General features: G+C 48.7%; 1 protein-coding gene across 3 annotated transcripts in view; it reads right to left on the reverse strand.

The window, feature by feature from the left end:
* Positions 1 to 319: 319 nt before the first annotated feature.
* The window catches only part of LOC147616097 (uncharacterized), a 56,496-nt gene continuing 32,815 nt past the window's right edge, over positions 320 to 24,000 (reverse strand). For 2 of the 3 annotated variants that reach the window (XM_086778734.1, XM_086778733.1), the window contains 2 exons: positions 21,064 to 21,109; positions 320 to 770 (listed from right to left, as the gene is read on the reverse strand). In XM_086778734.1, the coding sequence (XP_086634860.1) occupies positions 497 to 770; positions 21,064 to 21,109 (320 nt within the window). In that variant the 3' untranslated portion in view covers positions 320 to 496. Of the gene's footprint in view, positions 771 to 16,987; positions 17,097 to 21,063; positions 21,110 to 24,000 lie in introns of those variants that run through there. The other variant, XM_086778735.1, reaches the window with a different exon arrangement.

Consider the following 24,000-nt stretch of genomic DNA (forward strand, 5'->3'; position numbering starts at 1 on the left):
CAATTTTCATGCTTGAAAAGCTTATCTACTCAACTTTTGGATCATGTATTCAAGCCAAAAACGATCCTTGGAAAGCTTAGAAAGCTCAATGTAAGATAATAGCATAACAACCTACAAAGCATTCTTACAATCCTACATAAAACTACTTCTACCTTTAGGAGGATGATCAATCACAACTTGACAATCCACATGAAAATGTACCTAAAAAAAAAATGTCCACCTGAAACCACACTTACCCATGGGTCACCTTTGCCAAGCCCATACATAAACATGTCAAATCAGCTTAAATTGGAATGCAAACAAGTGCTAACATGTGGCATGACAACAATCCAAACAGCAGCTCATTTATATCTGCTTCAGCCAGCATAACTACAGGGGAAAGCAATCTCCTGTTACACAAGCTAAAGAAGAACACTGATGAATGAATCTATAACACAGGACTTAAGTTTAAACGTTTCAGCAAGTCTAATCAAAGTTTGTCCTGTATATTTGAACATTAGTCATCATAATCGTCATAGGGAAGGTCATCACAATAAGAGTCTGGGATTTCTGCACTTGAATCACTTGAATCTGAGCTTTCTGAGCTTGGATCAAGATTTTTTGGTTCATCTTCATCAGAATCTTTAAAACCTTTTTTAGCCATTTCTAGTGCATACTCAACCGTAAAATAAGAATCATACTCTTTATCCAACTCTTCCATTTGCCTCTTGATCTCACAAAGCTCGTCTAATTTCTTCCTGAATTCGTCTCCCTTGTCATCTGCAGCAGAGCTGGAAACAAAATGTTTGCTACTGAAAATCTTTTCTAAAAAACAAAGCAAATGAGATTTTACAACTGGAAACTAGTACTGTAAATTTTCCAATTGACTGGACCTAAGCTCTCCCATGACAGAATTGGTCGCATAATCTCAAGACCCAGGGCTTCAATTAATGGTTTCTCCTGATTCTAGACGGAAGTAATCAATTCCAGACCGGCTTGCATTGTGCCTAGCTTAGCACATATAACCCTTGCACTGCTGCTCCATCTATGTCACGAGTGCACTCCCCCCCCCAACTCCACCTCCCAATACCCTCACACCCCCCTTCCCCCTTTTCCAAGGTTCATCATCAACTTCTAGCCTCGCTCACACCATTGCCTTGTGCTGCCCCTTTCCTCAGTTAGCCTTACCTTGTCCCTTGTAACTTCTTTTTTTTCTTTCATCCATTTTCTTTCTGCATATTTTCAAATTGTGGAGGCTTCTTTGGTCTTTTCCGCAATACCTAGAACCTGTAACTGATCCGGGCATTCACACACGACTATTAACGCGATTAAACAATTAAATAAAGGCACTCACTTTATCCACTTAAAACCACAGTCACGTTAAAATACTGGACACACCACTGGGACCAACATGCCACCACCCCCCCCCCCCCCTCCACCACCACCCTTTTTCCCCGCCCATGGATGTCAATATTACCAAGGAGTATTCATCTGTTACAAGCTTTGGGTGTGCTTCATGTGTCTAGCACCAGGTTATCCAATTTACCAAGTACAATGGCCCATAAATCCGTACTAGATCCAAGGAATCCAAAGTATAGAAGCATGTCTTCCCATATCCACCATGGAGCACATGGTACTGAAGAGGTACGGGCAGCGGCCAAGTGATAGGAATCAAGAAGATATCCAAAACAACACCAAGTCCAAGGTATCAATGGTTTAACTCCGGTACAATCTTCAGGTACATCATCAAGAACAGCCAGCAGGTACAATCCAACAGATGTCATCAGCATGTACATAGAGTACAGTACCATAGATTTAATGTGGATGAGTGGGCTTGCGGCCGTGGGGACATGATCGGCATCTTGGCGGGCACTACTTTCTCCGATTACACACCGATTATTCGGTTATTCTGACACTAGAGGACCCCTGAAGGCAAGACAAGCACATGAGCTCTAGGATTCCGGACAGCCTTATTTAGGACTCGAGATCTGCAGCAGGATAGAGCAGATTGGGACGGGATTGGATTTTATTTCAGGCTCTTCTGCATGCACCTTGGATGCGGGCCTTGGTGAGATCAGCAGTTTTTTGCAGGAGGCAGCTCTGAGCAGATTGGAGGGATTTCGTGAGCAAGAGAGGAGTCTGAGGAGCAGTCTTGCTTCTCTTCAGCGGCTTTCGGAGAGTTGCCCCGATAGCCCTTGGATTGAGAGTCAGCTTGCTGCTGCCTGTACGGAGATCAGATCCATCGAGGAGATAAGGGTGGAGTCCAGATACCATGCCCGAGCTTCCTTTTGGACCCAGGCTGGCAATAGAGTCATGGGAGACTTCTTTCAGATAGCAGGTCCCCACGGAGGGGAGATGGTATTCGCAGGTTGCGTGGCCAGGATGAAGCCATTGTTTCTACCCCCCCCCCCCCCCCCCATGTGAGAGCCATCGCCACTGATTTTTTCCGGACTCTCCTCACAAGTGCCCCATTATCCCCACCCCCCCCCGAGAGCCATCGCCACTGATTTTTTCCGGACTCTCCTCACAAGTGTCCCATTATCCCCACAGGTGATGGACACACGCGAGAGGGTTTGGTGGCACATGAGAGAGGTGGTTCCCCTTGCCCTTCGGTCCTAGGAGCTGGCGGAGGCATTGACTGCTCTTCCTAGGGACAAATGCCCAAGGGCGGATGGGCTTCCAGTTTCTTTCTTTCTTCGCCATTGGGACCTCATGGAAGGCGGCCTTCGAGCTGCCTTCAATGAGATTATGTCCACAAGTGCCATGCCAGAGAGGCTTTCAGAGGGTTTGATACACTTGATTCCTAAGGAGGGTGGTGAAAGATTGGAGATCCGACAGTGGAGACCCATCACCCTTGGGACCACCTACAAGATCTAGGCCAAGGCCATCAGTCGGAGACTTCAACCGACTTAATCCATGACACTCTACAGGTTTTGTTAAGGATCAGAGCATTCTGGACAACATCTTCACCTTTTGGGAGGCGACTGCTTCGGCCAGGATGAGCAGCAAGACCTCATAGTGCTATTCCTTGACTTTGGGAAAGCTTATGATAGGGTGGATTGGAGCTTTCTGAAGGGCACGATGAGCCGGATGGGATTCCCCATGGAGTGGATCCGTGGGGTTTCAAGACTTTACTCAGCCTCTCATAGTCAAGTTCTCATTCAGGGAGCCCGTGGCGACAGATTCCCCCTTTCCCGCTCAGTCTGGCAGGGCTATCCTCTGGCACCCTACCTTTTCCTATTCGTCGGCGAGGCCATGAGAAATTTCCTCTCAGCCCAGGAGATAGGGTTTAAGGGATTGCGTCCCCCCCTCCATACGCAGGAGGAACTGCTGGACTCAAAGTGTGCAAATGAAACAACAGCTTTCCTTTCCGGAGATGTTGCAAATCTCCAAAGATTCGTTGCGGCGATCGAGATCTTCTCTCGTGCATCAAGAACATAGATCAACTGGCACAAGTCGTGTGGTTTTTGGGTAGGCTCTCCACCCACCCCGACTTGGCGCCCAGTTGAGGCTTTCCGGTGGATCCCGAGGGGCATTCCTGTTCACTATCTCGGATGCCAGGTGGGCATCAACATTTCTCCGGAGTAACAGCTCGCCCCTTGTGAACATTCGGAAGAAGCTTTTGTATTGGAGTTCTGCGAGGCTCTCCCTAGCTGGTAGAGTGGTGGTGGCCGGCGAACCAGGTCCTTGCCAGCATGTGGTACATCACTTCTTGCTGGGCCTTCTCTCGAGCATGTATTGGCCAGGTTTAGCATTTGATCCAGAACTTCTTATGGTCCGGCAATGATGGGAAGCCTGTCAAGGCCAAGGTGGCATGGAGAGTGATCATTCAACCACGACGTAAAGGGGCTAGGCATCATTGAGCCTGCTATTCAGAGCCGCGCCTTGCTAGGCAAGCTAATTGTTAGAGGACTCCTTCCCGGTGGTGAGCCTTGGAAGGACTTCCTCTTGGCCCCGATTTCAGCCCGCACCTCGAGCCTAGGGAGCCCTTGGCCGTAGAGTACCAAATGGATCTTCATAGAGATGGCGACCCGTGGATTTAGCCCAACTTTTGAGGAAAGATTTGCAACCAATTTACTTCGAGCTTGGGATCACCTCAGGTCAACCCTTAGGCAAACAGCTCCGATAGCCTCGAAGGAGCGTCTTTGGCAAACATTGGTCTAGAACCCCTGAACCGTTTGCTCACTTTTTCTATTGGTTCCCATGGCAGATTAGAGAGATCCCAGCCCCCCTGGAGGATTTCAGTGGCTACACCTTATAGAGGGTGAGGGTGATTGGATTTCAGGCACAGGAGTGGCACATAGACCCCCCTACCTGCCAAGGTGGCCAGGGAGAGATTATGGCGGCTATGGATATGGGAGAGCTGACCTCTCATGCGCCTCCAGTGGGACCCGAGAGAGTGGACTTGGCATGACCCTACTAATTGGGAGGAGACACTGGATGCCCCCTTTTTTGCATAAGAGCGCGGCTAGGCCACAGGATTCAGATGCCAAAGATTGATGGCACACCGGCAACATCAGTACATTGGCAATCACAAGGCCTCTCTCAGCGTTTCCTCTACTATTGTTTCATAGACTTTAAGAAGGCCTTTGATATTGTGCCACGGGATAGCCTATGGGAACAGATGAAGCATCTAGAAGTGCCACAAGAACTAAGAATGGCTGTGTGCAGGCTTTATGAAAGGGTAATATGCCAATTGAAATGCACAAATGGTATGTCCAAGAAATTTTATAGCAATATGGGCGCTGTCCGCTCTCACCCGCTCTGTTTGGCTTATGCATTGACAAACTGGAAGAGATGGTCAAGGAAATTGCATGCAAAGAGAGCTTGTATGGGCCTACCATTGGCCACTTTGCTGTCTTGATGTTATTATATGCAGATGACATGGTTTTTTTTGCACATGATGAAGTTACCTTGCAAAAGCTAATGCTTGTACTACATACTTTCTGCATGGAAACCGGCCTGACTGTAAATGTGAACAAAACTAAGCTAATGGTGGTCAAAACACAGCAACCAAACACTCTCCCATGCATTGTGTGGCAGCCAATAGAGGCAGTGTCATCTTTCAAAAACCTTGGCATCAACATACCTGCCAACTATAGATGGAACCAAATGCATACAGCGGAGAATTGATAAAGGGTGGAGCAAATATTGCCAATTTGAAAATGATTGCAGCCACAGTGATACAAGAAGATGGCACGTACGCTGAATGTTATTTGATGCATATGTGCTGCAAACAATATTGTACGGAGTCAAAGTATGGGGCAGGAAGCATCTCAGAATCAACTTGGGATGATATTGAGAAAATGCAAAAGTCCTTCCTAAGAAGACATCTGGGTGTCAAAGCTACAACGCCTTACTCAATACTACTCCTAGAGACAGACTGTCAACCAATTGAATGTCACACAATGAAGAGGGTTTTCCGATACGTAATCAAGATCAAGCGTATGAATGATGATAGATTACCCAAGAAGGCTTGGGAGACAAGCAAGAGGCCACAAAAGAATCATAAAAGTAAGATGCTATCTTCCAGATGGATGCAAGATTTGCAAGGCTGGTTCAAACCATGGAAGGTAGACAAATACCTAGAACTGCCACATGAAAATATGGATACGAAAGTTTTCCATCACGCCCTCCTAGAGACACTCCGTAACAAGTGGCACCAATCAGCTGAGAAAAAGGCTAAATTTGAATACTATTGTGATGCCATTAATCCTGATTTTTGGTCATTCTACACACAAGGAGAGGACAACACTCAAGCATACATAAGCACACCAATGCCACCCCATGCACGCAAGAACATAGCATGTCTTCCGACAAGATCACACAAGCTTGAGATTGAAAGAGGAGCATGGCAGAAGGTGCCAAGGCAGGAAAGAATCTGCAAATTTTGTGACATGAAGGCCATGGAGACAAAAGAACATATGGTCATGGTTTGTCCTCGATATACACATTCAAGGCAGTTTCAACAAACTCCTTGAAGGCCACACACAGCTGCCACAAGTATTGCTTCCAGCCACACCCACTTTTTTGGGGGCATTCATCACTCAACTCTTCAAACATAGAGAGGAGCTTGAGTCACATTATGCCACACACTAGCTTGCTAGTTTTACCCTTCATAGTAAAAGAAGGAGACTATTTTTGTCTTGTACTAGTTTGTTGGTCCCATGGGTCATATTTGGCCCCCAATGGACGATAATACAATCTTCTTCTTCTCTCAGATTTTTGGGAGAGGCTCTGGGATAGTTTTCGGCCTCAAAAGATCACCCTCTTTCTCTAGCTGATGGCACATAGGAGCTTGGTGGTTGGCACGTGGTTGGCCATTGGAGGTCGACCAGCAGCTTGCACAAGGTGCGGCCACCCTCAAGAGTCTCAACATCGTTGTCTTTGGGATTGCCCATAGGCTCAGTAGGTTTGGTAGCGGATTCTCTACGTCTTCACAATGGATAGGGCCTCAACCCGGATCATTTCTTGGGGCACTGACACTTGGGCCATAGAGGCTAAGATGGTCAGGGCTTAGGAGGAGGATGGTCGGGGGCTTGCCCTTCAAGTCTCTCACCTCCACGTTTCGGCAGTACCAGTCACAGCCCCATCTATTGAGTACTAGAGACAGGGCTCATGTCAGAGATGGGAGATTTGTAGTAGCATTGCAACCTCGCACATATGGCGAGCTAGGTGCTAGGAAGCCATCGAGAGTACCCACACTCCGCCTGCGGAGTCCATCACGAGCATTTGGCTTGACATCATCCATACCCTCCGCGGTCAATGGGGGAAGTTGCAGGGAGGCTCTAACCGCATGCGAAAGCGGCGGGAAGCTTTCTTGAGGCTCTGGAGGCTTGGCCCTTTTCTCACCGATAGAGGAGGTGTCCCACTTGACATTACCGACCACCTGTGTGGACCGTGTTCCCCCCCCCCCCCCCCCCCCCCCCCCGCCCCCCCCATATGAGATAGCCTTCTCCTCACAGAGCGGCCAGCCAGAGGGGAAGAGCATCTTTCTCCATCCTTTTGATTATTTGATCCCCGCCCTATACATACGCAAGGTTGTATCTAGCCCTTCGTGGTTGTATTTGGCCCATCGTGGCTGTTTTTCATTAATTAATAGAATGATCTTTTTGTCAAGAACAAGAGTACATTATCATATGGTACATGTGGTATAGAACGTACAGCCATGGTACGGCTGCAACACACAATAACAAGTACGGTGAGAACTGCAAAGCGACATCAGCAAACACGTACAGAATCTGTACGGATGTTGGGTACGATTCATGAATCCGTACGATGGACAGAGGCAGGCAAGCACAGTATGGCAGCATTTCGATTGCACAGGTTTAGTCAACCATTAAGTCGAACAAGTTATATCAAAGCATAGAACATGTCCAGTCAACTGCACAAGTTTCGTCAACCATTAAGTCAAACGAGTTATATTGCATAGGTTTAGTCAACCATTAAGTCAAACGAGTTATATCAAAGCATAGAACATCTCCAGTCAACTGCACAAGTTTAGTCAACCATTAAGTCGAACGAGTTATATCAAAGCAATAACACCTTGTTGGAAGGTTGGCGATTTCGAGCGTGTGATCTATGGCTAGAAGGTGCCTTGGATTATCCCATAAGTGGAAGCATGGGAAGTTGAAGAGCCATATATAGGCTAGAGTGGCACCTTGTCATAGTCATCTCCTCCGGCCAGTGTTTTGGGAGGCAGCTCACCGGGAGATGGGAGCCCGGTGGAGGGATGTTGCAGTGCCCATTGGGGGTGTTCGTGGAGCTTGATGGTGATGCGTCTCCTACGTGCGTTAGTCTTCTGCTGCGCATTCTGACATGGTATCAGAGCCCGGGCGTGTGTGGTTCTAGGCGGCTCAGGCGTGTGTGGTCCTGGGCGACCCCCTCGCGCCTCGGTGGCTTGCGGAGGCTCGAATCGAGGGAGGGTGTTGGAAGGTTGGCGATTTCGAGCGTGTGATCTATGGCTAGAAGGTGCCTTGGATTATCCCATAAGTGGAAGGATGGGAAATTGAAGAGCGGCTAGAGTGGCACCTTGTCATAGTCATCTCCTCCGGCGGCCGGTGTTTTGGGAGGCAGCTCACCGGGAGATGGAAGCCCGATCCTGCAGTGCCCGTTGGGGGTGTTCATGGAGCTCGATGGTGATGCGTCTCCTACGTGCGTTAGTCTTCCACTGCGCATTTTGACACACCTCCAGTCAAGTACAGCCTTTGCTTGATTTCGACAAGTGTAGCCCACTATGGGCTGAGTATGCAAGAAGTATAAAAAGCATAAGCAAATACATAAAGCACAAGGCAAAAAGAAAAAGCAGGAAAAGAGGGAATTTGGATGAAAAAACTCAATTATTGGAAGCAAGCCTATTTTTGCAACTAGCAGTGCCATAAAATACAATGCCTTGAGTATTTCCAGAAAAAAAAATACAATGCCTCGAGTAATTTAATTGACCCCATATACACACACATGCATGCACCTTCTGTCAAAATACGCAGCGGAGATGGTAACCAAATGTGAGACCACAAGAGCAAGTAAAGTGCAGAAAATAGACAGCACAAGATATGCAGTCGGCCTGCAGTAGGGACAGTCGACAAGACAAAAATGTCCACGACTAGTAAATATTACCAGTCGGCCAGCTTCTCAGGATCAGCCCTCACATGTGTGGAGTCGGCCAGCAGCAGAAAGAATCTGGGACTGCCAGTGACGAGTCGGCGAGCATCTGGTACAGCCGACAGGTCCAATACTGCCTCCCACACCATGGAAAAATAGGGAAAAAATATGGAGAGTGGGGAAAAATGAGAAAACGCCTACAAAGGGAAAGCACACCCACAAGAGAGGGCCTGGTGTCTGATAAAGACAAGAGATGACTTCTAACACCTTCTACCCCCTTGCAACATTTACATACATCACACATGGGTGTCTCCTTCCTCCGAGCTTGGCATGAAATCCCCGTTTTACAAGGACCACTGCTTGACAATCTCCAAGGATGGTTTTATCATGATCCGACATACATATCGATATGTCACATGCCATGCGGATCGTGATTGGCCAGCTCAAGGTGTCTTCTCACCACCTCAAAGTTGAAAGTGGTAGAGCTGATGATACCCACCACCTCCTCCGTGAGGGGATTGGTCCACTCACACAGGTGATGCAGTTCGATGATCAAAGATGCCTGGACATGTACTTGTTAGAGCTAAGACGTCATAGGGATGCATTATTGAGACATCATATTGAGAGGCAGACCCGAGATGATACTTCCGAGAGGGTCATTACACATTTCTTCAGTCATCATGCATCCACATCAAAGCCCACCGCCCACACTAGCGGTCCAGCCCTCTGCCCAAGAGGGGTCCTTAGTGATAGAGCTCAATCTATTTTGCGGGCCACATGTCCCTGACCCAAAGCATCACGACCCTCCCCACCGAACACATGCAGATCCAAGAGGTTCTTCGACACAATGGTACTCTCTCTCTCTCTCTCTCTCTCTCCACTGCCCACACTAGCGGTCCAGCCCTCTGCCCAGGAGGGGTCCTTAGTGATAGAGCTCAATCTATTTTGTGCCCGAGGCCCTCGAGACGGCAATGAAGGCACTAATCCACGAGAACAAGAAGACATCCGATTCCAACCTCAATGAGGTGGAGAACAAACTACACCGGCACATCATGGCCCTCGAAGCACGGGTCACGGACCTTGAACAAGAGAACACAGCACTCAAGGAGGAGGAGCTGGTAGCCGTCAAGAACACCGAGAAGGAAGAAGGGGAGATCAATGACAACACTCTCACGGCCATCAAAGAAGAGATCTCCAAGGAGATCACAAAGGACATGGAAGGAAAACTCGAAGCCAAGCAGTCAGGATGGGTTGAGGTGGTGAAGAAGAACATCCGTAAAGAAGTGAGGGAGGAGACTCAAAGGGAAGAACACCAAATCATTCACACCACCATTGAGGAGGAGAAGATGAGGCATGCCCGCCGCCTCAACATTCGAGTCACAGGTATAGCCGAGACACTTCTATGCATGAAGCTCGGCTATAGGGAAGAGGACCCTCTCCCCTTCACCAAAGCATGGAGAGCCGGGAAAGACTCAACACGCAAGCGAGCCCTCATCCTACAGTTTGCAGAAGAGACGAAGAGTTTCACCTTCATGAGAAAGAGGGTAATTCTACGAGGATTACAGGGAGATCCCATCTATTTGGATGACAACCTTACAAGGATGCAGATAGAACACAGGAAAACATGCATGCCAAGAGTCCTACAGGCCCAGAAAGAGGGCAAGAGAGCATTCTATAATGTGCCTCCTCATATGCACGCCTCTTACGGCGTGAGGATCCTCATCTGTCGGCTCGCCTGTCTCTGTGTAATGGTCCCCAGTGCTCTCTGGGCTCGGAGGTGTCTATATAGCTCTCTGCACTCATAATCATACCACCGATACTGGGGCATGATCCTAGATCTATCTGTGTGTGCAATGTGTGTATGATGGGGGGAGCTGCGGGTGGCGGCCGTATGTAGTAGAGATGACAGTTGGGTGGTGAGTGTGTCTAGAGGTGACAGGGGATCCATCTGGAATAGCCTTTCATATACATGATGCTCATATATGTCTGCCTAGTCATGGGTGAAGTAGAATGTTGTATGTGATGCCTGTGTGGGCTGTGTGGGTGTTGGTGTGGAGCTCGCCAGTGATAGTAAGAGGTACGTGTGATCCACACCAATAGGACAAGGGGGGATGGTGAAAGATGTCACTGCCTGTGTGGTCTCCATGGACCCCATGATGTAGTCCACTGTTCTACTCCCCCCTGATCGTGGAAAGCATGTCAATGCTCTTGAATCCTGCCACTGTCTCATCCCGTTATAAATAATGAGATGGTGTCGCGCTCCCAGCTCAAGTAAGTGATGACCATATTTGGTGTTATCCGGCCCCATGTCCTCTGACACGCTGCAGGCTCCCGTGTCCTCCACCTCTAGTGTGTGCATCACCTCGGGGTGCTCGAAATCATAAATGTCGCACTGTCGGCTCTGTGTCCATGCATTGAAGTCCCCCATAAGGAGGACTTCCCCCAAGTTGGAGTAGTGTATGATCTCATCTCAAAGGGCTGCATGTGGTGACTCTCCCAATGGCCTTGTGTCCTCCTCGCCTGTACTCTCATCCTTTGCAATCATGGCATATCTCGATCCTCTAGGAGAGAAGTAGCATAGAGCAATGTATAACACCCTGTCTGCTGAGAGCTATAGTCTAATCCACATGTATCTAGCCTCTTGGTCACGTGCTACCACCTGTAGGCGCTCCTGTAGCTCTCGCTTGAAGAGTACCGCTATACCTCCAGATCCTCTCGATGTGCTCTGCCGTGTGGTCCCCCTGTGTGTAAACTCCCACTGATAGCCCTCTACTTTGGGTAGCCCCCTCTCTGGGCTCTGGTGCGTCTCTGTAAGTAGTATGATGTCCCGTCCCTCCATGACCTCCTCCATCCTCCCAGGATGTGTCCAAAGTGTTCCATAGCAGTTCCAAACTGCTATGTGTATCTGTGAATCTGGATCCTCCATAGCTGATGTCCCATAGGCCGTGTGGCACTAATCGGTGGCCTTGCCATCGATGATGACACGACCATCCGATTGAGGATCCACACACATGGCACACATATGCAAAGAGCCTCTACCATATCCCTCATGTCACGTGCATCCCGCACTTGGATGCCACGTAGACATTTCTGTATAGAAGGTGCAAGACCTGGGATGGTGAACTGGTCCCATGTGAGCCCAGTCCGAGACGAGTCAGCCAGGGATCTATCTCAGTCGTCCGAGGTCAGGTGTGCATTGTCCTGCACATGAGTCCAAGGTCAGGTGTGCACTGTCCTGCACATGAAACAGTGCCAGTCCACGCTGTGAGTCTCCCTCTGGAATGATGTCAGTTGTTCTGTATGTTTGGTCTGCCACCAGATGTCAGACAGCTGTGTAGATGTAGGTATGCATCAGGTTTGGACACAGGGAAGGCTATGGGCCACCCCAAGGGGGCCAGGCAACCCCAAGACTTACCCACCAGCCCAAGGAGGGGCTGGGCAGGCCGTCGGCCAGCCCAAGAGGGCTTGGCCAAGCAGCCGACTTGCTTTTGGGCCAGCCCAGCCGGTTGGCTAGCCCATAGGGCAGCCTGGACTGCAGGCGGCCAGTGCTCAGGTGCTGCCCAGCAGCCTGCGCTGGCCTGGACAGCAGCCCACAGAGGCAGCCACGACAGTCCAGCAGTCTAGTGTGAACACGTGGGAATTTTCAGCATTAAATGCCATTAAACAGGTCGTGGAGGGAAATTTAACCAGCCGACCAGCATACTGAAGGGGTATAAATACCCAAGGTATAATTCAGTTCACTTATCTCGTTATTCACCAAGAGCTCAAGCAAATCAAGGGCTAGACAAGCTAAGGGAATTGCTAAGCAAAGGGGAGAACTGAAGGTCAAGGGCAGGGATTTTCAGCCAAGAAAAGGTCCAAGATTGCTGTATTTTCTTTCAGATTTCTCATCATTCTAATAAAGCAAATACACCATCCGTGGTGGGGGCCCTACAGGGGGTAATTGGGACCCAATACTGTGTCCTCTCCACCTCTCCCTCTTTCTCTATTTTCTGCACTTCTCCTTTCAGTTTGTGCGTTAATTTCCGTCGCGAAAAGAGTGCTGAATTCTGAGTATTGAAGTTACCGATTCTTCTCCGAAGCTTCCGCATATTACACCTCAACAGCCGCCCATACCACAGCCACATGAATCCTGCCCTACCACCTCTACTTTCTTTACCGCCTCGATGGTAGAGAGAGCTATTCCACCGGTTACAGCATGGGAGATCGGTTGACCACACAGGTATACAGAGTGAGCATCTTATTTATGCAGCTGACACACTAGGACCCTTTGTTGCTCACCTCTTTAATAGGGCACTAGTGGAGGGTCTACCAGCTGAGTGGACTATGCACACCATCGTGCCTCTCCACAAAGCAGGAGACATGCTAGACCCCAGCAACTACACGACTATCCTGATTGGTCATACATTGGCCAAACTTTATGGTGCAGTGCTCCAGGCAGAGTTGAGCTCATATGCAAAGAAGGAGGGACTGCGAGCACCAGGGCTGGCTGGATTCCGACGAGCTTTCTCCACTATTGACCATATATTCACTCTGAGATGTCTGATTGACCAAGCTAGGCGCGGGAGAAGAGATTATACTGCTACTTTGTGGGTTTCTACAAAGCATTTGACACGGTGCCACGAGAGAGACTCTTCCAATGCCTACAGTCATTGGGGATCCCATCAAAGATGGTTTGGGGCATCTATGCTTTATATGAGCAGGTCTTCGGGCGCATGCGATGCCCGGGGGGCTATCTGATGTTATTGCTAGCATCATAGGTGTGAAGCAAGGATGCCCACTCTCTCCTACACTATTTGGGCTATACATCGATGAGGTGGCTGACTTCATTGGTCACGGTGGTGGGGACGGGGTAGACATCTCAGGTACCACAATCCACATTATGCTATATGCAGATGATATTATTCTAGTCTCTGAGTCGCAGATGGGACTACAGCACCATCTCCATGCACTCGATGACTTCTGCACACAGAGGGGGCTTACAGTGAACCTTGGGAAAACCAAGGCCATGATTTTCCACACCTCAGGGCCGGTTCGCATCTTCACACTAGCAGGAGGACAGGTAGAGGTGGTAGACTCATATGTGTACCTGGGGATTACATTTACGACTCCGCCAGGAAGATTTACTATGGCACAGGCAACCAGGGATAGACTCACACGAGGGTATGCAGCTCTGGCAATGCTAGAGAGACAATGTCACTAGGCACACTTCCAAGAGCCCCGCACGAAGGGGTGGTTGTTTGACACACTAGTCACCCCTGCTTTGATGTCTGCTGTAGTAGTATGGGCACCTGGGCTCGCCACCTCCACATGGTCTCAGATAGAGAGGCCTCAGATTCTTATGCTCTCATGGATGATCCGCAACAAACCCTTCGTCCCACATGACATTGTCCGGACGGAGTTTGCTGCACCTCCTTTGCTAGTAGAGGTCCTCTTCCGGACAATCTGCTTCATCCAGAGGATCAGAGATATGCCATCAGATCGACTCTCACATAGAGCTTTTGAGGCGTCCAGGCAGCTCGCAAAGAGTGGAGATAGGAGATCATGGTATTCACAGATGATACCGTGGCTCACTCACCATGGTCTTGCCATAGATCACCTGCCACCTTTCCAGTATGATATACATGCACCACACATCCAGCTCTCTCACAGTGAGAGGAACAGAGTCCTTCGGCAGGATTTCACAAACACACAGATGCCCACCGCCGTGGAGCGGTGCTTGAGGGGGAAGATCTCTGAGGTGATCACGTAGCTGATGGGGCCGAAGCCCACGGAGAAGAAGGCCACGTAGGCGAAGATGGCTACGATGGTTATCCCAGCGCCCAGCAAGGACGCGTGGGCGGTACCCTGCTTGTCGCTCACGGACAGCAAGGTGTCGCCCTCCACTAAGTTGAGGCCCAGCAAGACGAATGTGACGGCTACGGTGCTCAGGCAAGCGACGACTCCCCCGGCGCTCACGTAGAGAAGCTTCTTCCTCCCCACGCAGTCCAACAGGTAGGTGGCCACGAACACGAAGCCCAGCTTCACTGCCTGCTTGAACACCATGGGGCTGTAGTACACCAGGGCGTGATACACTCAAGAGACTTGGATTACACCCAGTCAGCCTCTACCACCGAAGATGCTATACTAGAGAGATCAGTTTATGCGTATCTCAGCGGATGGATTCATACAGAGACCTGGATACATGGATGTGTACATGACTCGTAGTGCCCGAGTGGTGATTGGCCAGCTCAAAGTGTCATCACACCAGCTTGAGATTGAGGCAGGTAGGGCAGCACGGATCCCCAGAGCAGAGAGGATATGCAGACTATGACAGGAGGAGGTTGAGAGTGAGGAACATTATGTATGCAGATGCAGAGCATAGTGTCATTAGAGAGAGATACACCACCATCTTCAGTGGACATCCCTCACTCCGCCAGATCATGGAGTCCGCAGACCAGCACAGATTTGGCCAGTTCTTGCTAGAGAGACAGCACCACAGAGAGAGACTGCTACAGACTCATACCACAGGGTGAGGTGGGCGACAGCTCTAGCTCACTGATGTCTTCCAGAGATCTATCCCAGTGCCTATTCTGACACAGGAGGGGGTTACACTTCAGCGCGCTGCGGACCTCCGAGCCAAACGGGGACCGAGAGCACCAGGCTACCAAACTCCCATACTACATCAGAGGGAGATCACAGAGATACGGGCTCGACACCAGCACCATATCTAAGAGCGGCTAGCTCACTTGCACTCACACCCGGAGATCATGCTCCAAGGTATTTTTGCCTCGCCATCGCCTATGTATCACATATTACACCCCCATTATGGTACTGGAGACAGATCTGCATTGCATTCTTGTATACCCTACGCATATAGGTTGCATACTGAGCCTCTAGTAGTAGTGCTCCATCCATCACACCCCCCCACTAGCTCAGTACTTTCATAGTTTATTTCATGTTCATTTTGTCATTTTTTTTCTGGACATCCAAAAGACATTGACAGTTGTACACTGATTTGTCTCATAGGTCGAGTTCGGCCTCTAGTAGACGTTAATACAACTTTCTTTCTTTCTCTCTCTCTCTCTCTCTCCATTTTGTATCCATTTGATGTCCATTGAGACATGACGATGATGTACACAGGTTCTGTCTCATAGGCCGTTTTTTGGCCTTTAGAAGACGTTAATAAAATCTTTCTTTCTTTCTTTCTCTCTTCATCCAGCAACCGGGCTACCTGAGTGTTCGCATGTCCCATGCCATGCAAATTGCGATTGGCCAAATACGGGTTTCATCCCACCACCTGAGAGTGGAGACAAGTAGAGCTGAGCATACCTTCCAATCCGAGAAGCTCATACGGAGACCCAAAGAGGAGAGGATCTGCCGATTATGCCACATAAAGGTTGAGACGGAGGAGCATTACATATGCCACTGCCTAGTATACTATGAGATCCGTGGGAGGTTTCATTGTCTGTTTCGTGAGGGATTTGGTTCACTCTCCAGGATCATTGACTTGAGCTCCGCAAACACATGGACCAACCACCCCCCGCCCCCTCCCTCACCAACCAACCATCACCAGTTTCTTCTGGACCGAGGAGGTGGAGGACACCGATACAGTGGATCTTGTGGACCCATCTCAAGCTGCTCCGGACCTGCCTCGCCCGAGAGGAGTTACTTTGAACCGGGCCTCCGCACTCCAGCATGCCCGACGCCCCTGCACCCCCCCAGCGTCAACCACGATCCCTTCATCAGCTCCAGATCCAGGACATGCTCCACCGCCATCAAGCTACCTTTCCACGTGACATAACTGAGGGAGACCTCTCGGCCATACTCATTAGCCCCATGCTTGATATTTTGGTGAGTGGTATACCATTTACTGGGAGCTGATGCTGCTCTCATGTTTCTATGTTCCTAGTATTCTATGGACAGTTTTGTATCACCCCAGTGAGATAGCTATGTTTATGTTTTGTTTCTGTTTTATTTTCCATTCCATGATGAGATATGCCATGGACATTATTGTATCACTTTGGTCTCATAGGCCCATTGGGTCTTTAGTAGACGCTTAATCTCCACCCAGACTATGGGACTAGATGGAGTTAGGAGTAGATAACGTATCATACTTGTATCACCCCTTCAGCATATAGAGATGCATTAGTAGCCCTAGTACTCCATCCACACCCTCTCGTTTGTACACCACTATTGAGTCCCCTATGGTCGTGTTGTCATACTTGTACATTTTATTCTCACTCCACATTTTCCTCTTGATGACTGGAGGAACATCATTGTACTACTTGTTTGCCTCATAGACCAATTTTGGCCTTTTGCAGACGTTAATATATCTTTCTTTCTTTTCTCTCTCTCTCTCTCTCTCATGGATCACACATGAGTTCCACGGACAAAGAAATCTCTCCATTGCTACGGACGTACATACCCCTCTGCTGGTCGTACCATACGACGTCTTCGCCATCATCAACTTCTACCTGCACCGCTCGAAGCAAACATCATCACAAGCTGCTGCTTGTCCGTACACCAATGCGCCCAGCCATTGTCATGACCCTGTGAAAATGGGTGCAGCATCATAAGCGTGAGCATGGTGGTCAGTGAGCAAGATAAAAATTTAATTGTTCATACTTGGTGCCCAGACAAATGGTAACATGTGTGGACGTCCCCAAGTGTGAAGGGGGACCAAGGGATTTAATATTTTAATGTTTATAACCTTGAGTGGCCCCTAGGCATAAGTTTTAATAAACTTAAAAGGGTCCTAGGATTTTTATGGAGAGAAGGGGCTACTCCATTTTTGGAAATGCACGCCTCCCTCTCTCTATTCTCTCTCTTGCTTTTGGAAAGAGTGAGGCTGGCTGAAGCGTGGATTGGCAAGCGTGGGAGTTTCTAAAAGAGGAAAGTGCATACAGGCTGCTGGCGTGGAGAGTATTTCTCAAAAAAGAAGCGCTTATACAGGCTGCAGGCTGCGCCCCTCTTTTTCCTGCTTTTGGAGAGAGAGTAGATAGGCGGCACTGTTTGCAGGCTGCGTGGGAGTTCTTCTCTTGCTTTTGGAGAGGGTTGCAGGCAGGCAGAGCTGTTGTATATGCAAGTGCAGCTGATTTCAGGTCTTGTTCTAGCTCTTGGAGAGGGAAAGTATTGGTTGCTATGTTGCGCATCATAACAGAAACACAGGTCCCCTCTCTATTCCCTCTCTTTGGCTTTTTGGAGGACAAGCTGGCTGCTGTGCTGCAGAGAACATAGGCAGCTGCAAATTCTTTCTTTCTCTCTCCTTTGCTTTTGGCAAGAAGATGGTTGTCAATTGGGGAGTGTGAATTGTGAGAAGGGAACACAAGGCTGGACAGCAAGTTCTCTCACTGTTTCTCCGTCTTCCGGCTACAAGACAAGAGGACAAGATAGTTCAGGGCTTTTCCTCGAGTCTTTTCTTCCTTGTGGAAACCGACATCAAGACTGTGAGTTTCTCTTTCTTTGTGAGCAAGTGGGACTGCAGGTGATGTCATATGAAGTCTCTCTTTTCACTGGCTCAAGATTGCTCTAGAGTGGTTCTCTCTAGCCCTTTGAGAGAGGAAGGGTTTGGCAGTTCAGAGGGTGGAAACAGGACAAGTTTGTGGGCTGTTTTGGATGAGTTTGTGGACTGGTTTTCATGGCTGAGTTTATGGCTATGTGCATGTTTCAGTCAGATGCATATCAAGGCCTCATGGATGTACAGATTTAGCAGATTAGAGGTGATAACAGTGTGGTGTTCTTGGGACACAAGGTTGTGTAACCTCTATGCTAAGAGGTCCTGAGGATTGGCAGATTGGACTTGCAGACATACGAGCCATGGATGGCCATGTTGTAATCATCTATATCTTTCCATTGAAATTGAATAAAGAAATACCGAAAGGTCCGCCAAGCTTTGGGGCCAACAAGTGTCGTTCTCTTTCTTGTTTTGGAGCACTATAGCTCCTGTTTATTTGATTAATTATCTGGACTACAATTGGATTGGGTGACTGCTAGTCTACCGCACTTTGTTTTCTACCAGAGGCCGGTTTCAGTCATACTCCTGTACGGGCTGGTGATGCTACTGTTTTTGTCATGTGCAAGTTTGCCCATGGACATGTCCAAAAACTAGTCCAGAAAGGGGCAGCCAGGAAAAGATGACTAGAACTAGGATTTTGAGCACGAAGTGCAGATGTGGCAATATGGGACTAGGAGAAGGACATGAAAAGGATGCTGTCAGCTGCATGAAGGGTCTGTCGGCTGAACCAGAGGAGAGTCGGTTGTACCAGAGGAAGGCGGCTGCAGGCGCTTCAGTATTTGTGGAGAAAGATGCCCAGTTGGCTGGCCGACCAGCAACAGTCGGCCAGCACTTCAATGGTCCAAGAGGCCTATAAATAGGCGCATGTGCTCATTGTCGGACTCATTCATTCCACTAGGGAGTGGGTCCAGTATTAGGAAGATTTTGGGTGTTTACACCTTTTCAGGAAGGCAGCCCATGGCTGTAGATTTAGAGGACCTTTTTGTACCATATGAATATACTGAATTTCCAGCTATCTCTCTCTCTCTCTACTCTCCCTTCTGTCTGCGTTTTCGCATCAACATGTTCTAAGTGGTGTTTAGGGCTGAAAGAAGACTATCAAAGCTTCCACGTGTTACATTGGTATCAGAGCATCAAGCTCAGCAAGGCTAAACACTGATTCAGTCCCATATGATGGTGTACAGGTCCAAGGTATAGGAAAGTGCACGGGTATGAAGCCCGAGGCAAGGAACACAAGATCGGGAAGAGCTCCCAAGAGGTTTGTCAGTGGTGCTCCAAAAAGCCAGAGGGGATGGCAGTCCTGTGAGCCAGATGGGTTTTCGGGAAAAGCTCCCAAGGGAGGATGATCCTCCAAGGGGTGGAGTGAGAGAGCCAAACTCATTTCTCAGGAATGAAGACCAAGACGGTGTTCAGAGTCAGGGGAGAAACGGATTGGGGACTGGATGGAATAGATGCATAGGTCTTATTCAGAGTCAGAGTGGTTTTGGAGACCAGGCCGGGTTTCAGAGAAAAGGGTTGCCAAAGATGGACGGATGATAGAGGGACTTCGGGAAAAGAATGGGATGATGACAGTCATCCAAGAAGGTTGGAATCCCATCATCAAGTTTAGTAGCAGAGGGGGATGTCATGTGCAAGTTTGCCCCATGGACATGTCCAGAAGCTAGTCCAGAAAGGGGCAGCCAGACCAGAACTAGGATTTTGAGCACAAAGTGCAGATGTGGCAGTATGGGACTAGGAGAAGGACATGAAAAGGATGTGAAAGTCGGTTGTACCAGAGGAAGGCGGTTGCAGGCGCTTCAGTATTTGTGGAGAAAGATGCCCAGATTAGGAAGATTTTGGGTGTTTACACCTTTTCAAGAAGGCAGCCCATGGCTGTAGAGTTAGAGTACCTTTTTGTACCTTATGAATATACTGAATTTCCAGCTCTCTCTCTCTCTCTCTCCACTCTCCCTTCTGTCTGCGTTTTTGCATCAGCATGTTCTAAGTGGTGTTTAGGGCTGAAAGAAGACTATCAGAGCTTCCGCGTGTTACAGTTTTCTTCTCTGTATCATAGGAGGTGAAACAAGGAGGTGTCCATAGGTAGGATCAAGCATTGGCATGTAGCAGACAGGGAGATGTTGGAAGAATTGTACTATCTAGAATATGTTCCACAAGGAGGTGTCCATAGGTAGGATCAAGCATTGGCACATAGCAGACAAGGAGATGTTGGTATGAGCATACATGCGACCAAAGGTCTTGGTGGGTACATGGTTGATGCAGCAATTCTAAAACGCAAACCAATGTGAAGATCTCATGATCACAGCTTAACACTGCAGTGAGGTGCCAGTGCTCAATTCAATGCTATCTGCTGCAGATCGTTTCTAACTTCTTCCAATCGCTTGTTGCATTGTGCTCAGATTGGTAAGCTCGAGAAGGAATGAGTTGATGAATGAGGAACTCTAAAGCTCCTTTATAGGGCAAGAGGGAGGCTGGTTGGCGTGTTGGTCTGGTCAGCCAGCTCCAATTACTTTACACTTCACATGTGGTTGTCCAGCTGTGGCCTGTCTGCACATGCTGTCCACACCTGGGCGGCCATCTCTTTCTGGCTTGACCGCCCAAGACATTGCCCAAAACACCAGACCTTGTTGGCCATGCTTGTAGGGGTGGGTGTATCACATTCTCCCCCACTGAAATTGGAGCTATCCTTAGCTATCTGGTATTTAAATTTCAGATGACTGCAAAAACTCCAGTTGAAGGTACTGATTGGCATGAGATATGAGTGAGGACATCTCTTGTACATGAAATTGACATTAGGATTTAGGTCTATCTTGTGAGAGTTATTGCATTTGTAATTCCCCCCTCCTCTTCTCTCTTTCATAACTCTTGCACAGACACGAGTAGTCCACAAAAGGGCATATTCACGATTCATGAAGAGATTCAAATTCCGAAACTAAAAAAGATTTGAAGAATGGTGGAAGCACATATCAATAGAGCTAAAAGTATCATACAAATCTCGTGTTCCAAGACAAGGAACCACCCTTTGAACAAGAAGCCCTGCAATGGCAACACATAAGAAGACAAAACAATGCCTTATTACTCAATATTACAAGCTTACGATTTGCACTTAGAATTTAAAGATTGCAAGCATCTCATTTAATCATTAACTCTAGATGGACAAAAGTAAAATATAAAATCTTCTTTTGAAAACAACCAAACCAAAATGAGAAGAAAAAATAAAGTTCCCTGCAGACATTTGTTTTCAAAAGGAAATTGCCTCTCATTGGATTATCACCAAAAGGAGACATTATGGTGATTGATGTAAAATTGGATTTGATGCCCCATATGGATCGTGAATGGTATGAGTCTAGATGGAGATGCCACTAAACCCAAAAAAGGTCGGAAACTGATGCTCTTTGCGACATTGCCACAATACAGGATTTCCTAAAGCTGTGCGAGGTGCAGTGAACAAGAAAGCCCCCCTTTATTGACAACTTTTGTGCACTCAAAGCTTACTGAAAACACAAGAAAAAACGGGACTATTCAGACACGGCACCGGAATATAATGAGATAAAAGATCCGATCGCCAAAGTATACCTAAGATATTGCTCGCTTTTTTATTGGACTTTGGTATCCCGTTTGTGGTTTATCATGGACAATTACTTCAGACAAAAATCCCAAGTTTACTTCCCATTTTTGGAAAGCATTATTTGATAACTTTGGGACTAAGTTGGTGCATTTTGTCCACCGACAGATGGTCGATAAAAATTTATAATGAGCTGGCCTTTGATTGTCACGTGCATCCCGCACTTGGATGCCATGTAGACATTTCTGTACAGAAGGTGCAGGACCTGGGATGGTGAACTGGTCCCATGAGCCCAGTCCGGGACGAGTCAGCCAAGGATCCATCTCAGTCGTCCGAGGTCAGGTGTGCATTGTCCTGCACATGAGTCCAAGGTCAGGTGTGCATTGTCCTGCACATGAAGCAGTGCCAATCCGCGCTGTGAGTCTCCCTCTGGAATGATGTCAGATGTGCTGTGTATCTGGTTTGCAACTGGATGCCAGACATCTGTAGGCATGTAGGTTTGCATGTAGAGATGGGGCCAGCCCATAGGGCTACCCCAGTGCGAGGCTTTGCATTTGCATTCTTAGTATGGGCTTGGGGGAGGTGTAGAACCACCCCCAAGGGGCCAGGAGGGCCCACATTGTGCCCACCAGCCATGACATGGGCTGAAGGGGCTGTCGGCCACCTGTACTACTGCTGGACAGGCAGCCGACTGGGTCTAATACCCTACCCAGCTAGTCGGCCAGGTGTAGGGAGCAATCCCACACCCATGCGTTAACTGCCCAGCAGCCAGGGTGCTGCCCAGAAGCATGCGCAGGCTGGACTGCAGGGAATATAGTGAGAAAACACTTTATTGGAATAAACACAGTCGTGGAGCTTTTATTAGCTGGCCGACTGGATGAAGGGAGGGGTATAAAAGCCCAGCCAAGAATTCATTGTAGGCATCTCATAATTCACCAAGTGCTCCAAGCAACCAAGGGCCAGGACAGCCAAGAACATTGCTAAAGCAAAGGGGTGAAGGACTGAAGGTCAAGGGCAGGTTTTCCAGCCAAGAAAAGGTCAAGTACTTTGTATTTGTTTTCAGATTTACATCATTCTAATAAAGCAAATACACCATCCGTGGTGGGGGCCCTACAGAGGGTAATTGGGACCCAATACTGTGTCCTTCTCCATCTCCCCCTTCTCTCTCTATTTTCTGCACATCGTCTTTCAGTTTTGTGCGTTAATTCCGTCGCGAAAAGAGTGCTGTTTTCTGAGTTTTGAAGTACCGATCCTTCTCCGAAGCTTCTGCATATTACAGTGGTATCAGAGCTCACTTCAAGGACAAAGATTCAGCAAAGAAAACCAGAAAATTTTTTCGCTCGTGTGGTTGGTTCTTAGACACCAGTGGACTACCCTTTTCGGAGTGACTCCTGTCCCTCGAAGGACGGTTGGTTTTTAGCCTCCGGAAGCCTCCGGAAGTCTCCCACACAGATAGTGGATGGTCAGATTGCGTTCCGGAAAGGAATTGCATTTTCCCGCTATGGCGAACTTTGGCGACGAGAGAGAACCAGAACCATGGGACCAGAGTGCACCAGGCAGCCCAGCGAGGGCACCCGGCTTGAGTGTACAAGACATGTTCCAGCAGATGATGCGAGCAATCGCAGACCAGACAACCAAGTTGGATGAGCAGAAGGCGCGGATTTTGGCTCTGGAGAAGCGTTCTCGCTCTCCAGCGTCGCGTTTTCCATCTCCTCCTCCCTCTCCTTCCGTATCCCAGATACCAGATCCTCGTCTCGGACAAGAAAGGGCGGTCTTTGTATGGCCTGGACACGCAAATCCAATGGGAGGTGCGTATGTTTAGGCCAGCCACCTTTGAGGACGCACTCTCGCTTGCGCAGAGTGCAGAAATGAAACACAATGGTGGCAAGCCCAAGACTTCCCAGCCGGCTTCTCCCAAGGCTAACGCCTCGGGGGGCAAAAGCCAGAACCAGACGGGGTCTTCCCCAGGACAGAGCCCGGGAGCCTCTGGCTCCAAGAACTCGAACAATGCGTCTAAGCTTACTCCAGACCAGAAAGCAGAGGCAGGCAAGACAGGTGGCAAGTTGAGTGCTGAGGAGCTTGCTCAGTACAGGAAGGAGGGTAGATGTTACTTTTGTCACACAAAAGGACATACTTCTCGGGATTGTCCGAAGAAGCCTCCAAAGGCCGCCGCCGCCTCCACAGCTTCCGTGGTGAGCACAGCTCCCACACAGACCCCAGTGGCTACCCCTAGTTCTTCAACCCCCGGTGCTTCAGTTGGAGCAATTATTAGCCGGGAGCTCGAAGATAAGCAGAAGGGCGCCCATGACCAGGAGTATGAGCGCAACGAATTGCTCAAGTCCTTTGGCTACATAGGTGGCCA

This window comes from Cibotium barometz, chromosome 39, assembly GCF_041138505.1.
Source record: "Cibotium barometz isolate CiBa-2024 chromosome 39, ASM4113850v1, whole genome shotgun sequence".
Lineage (NCBI taxonomy): Eukaryota > Viridiplantae > Streptophyta > Polypodiopsida > Cyatheales > Cibotiaceae > Cibotium > Cibotium barometz.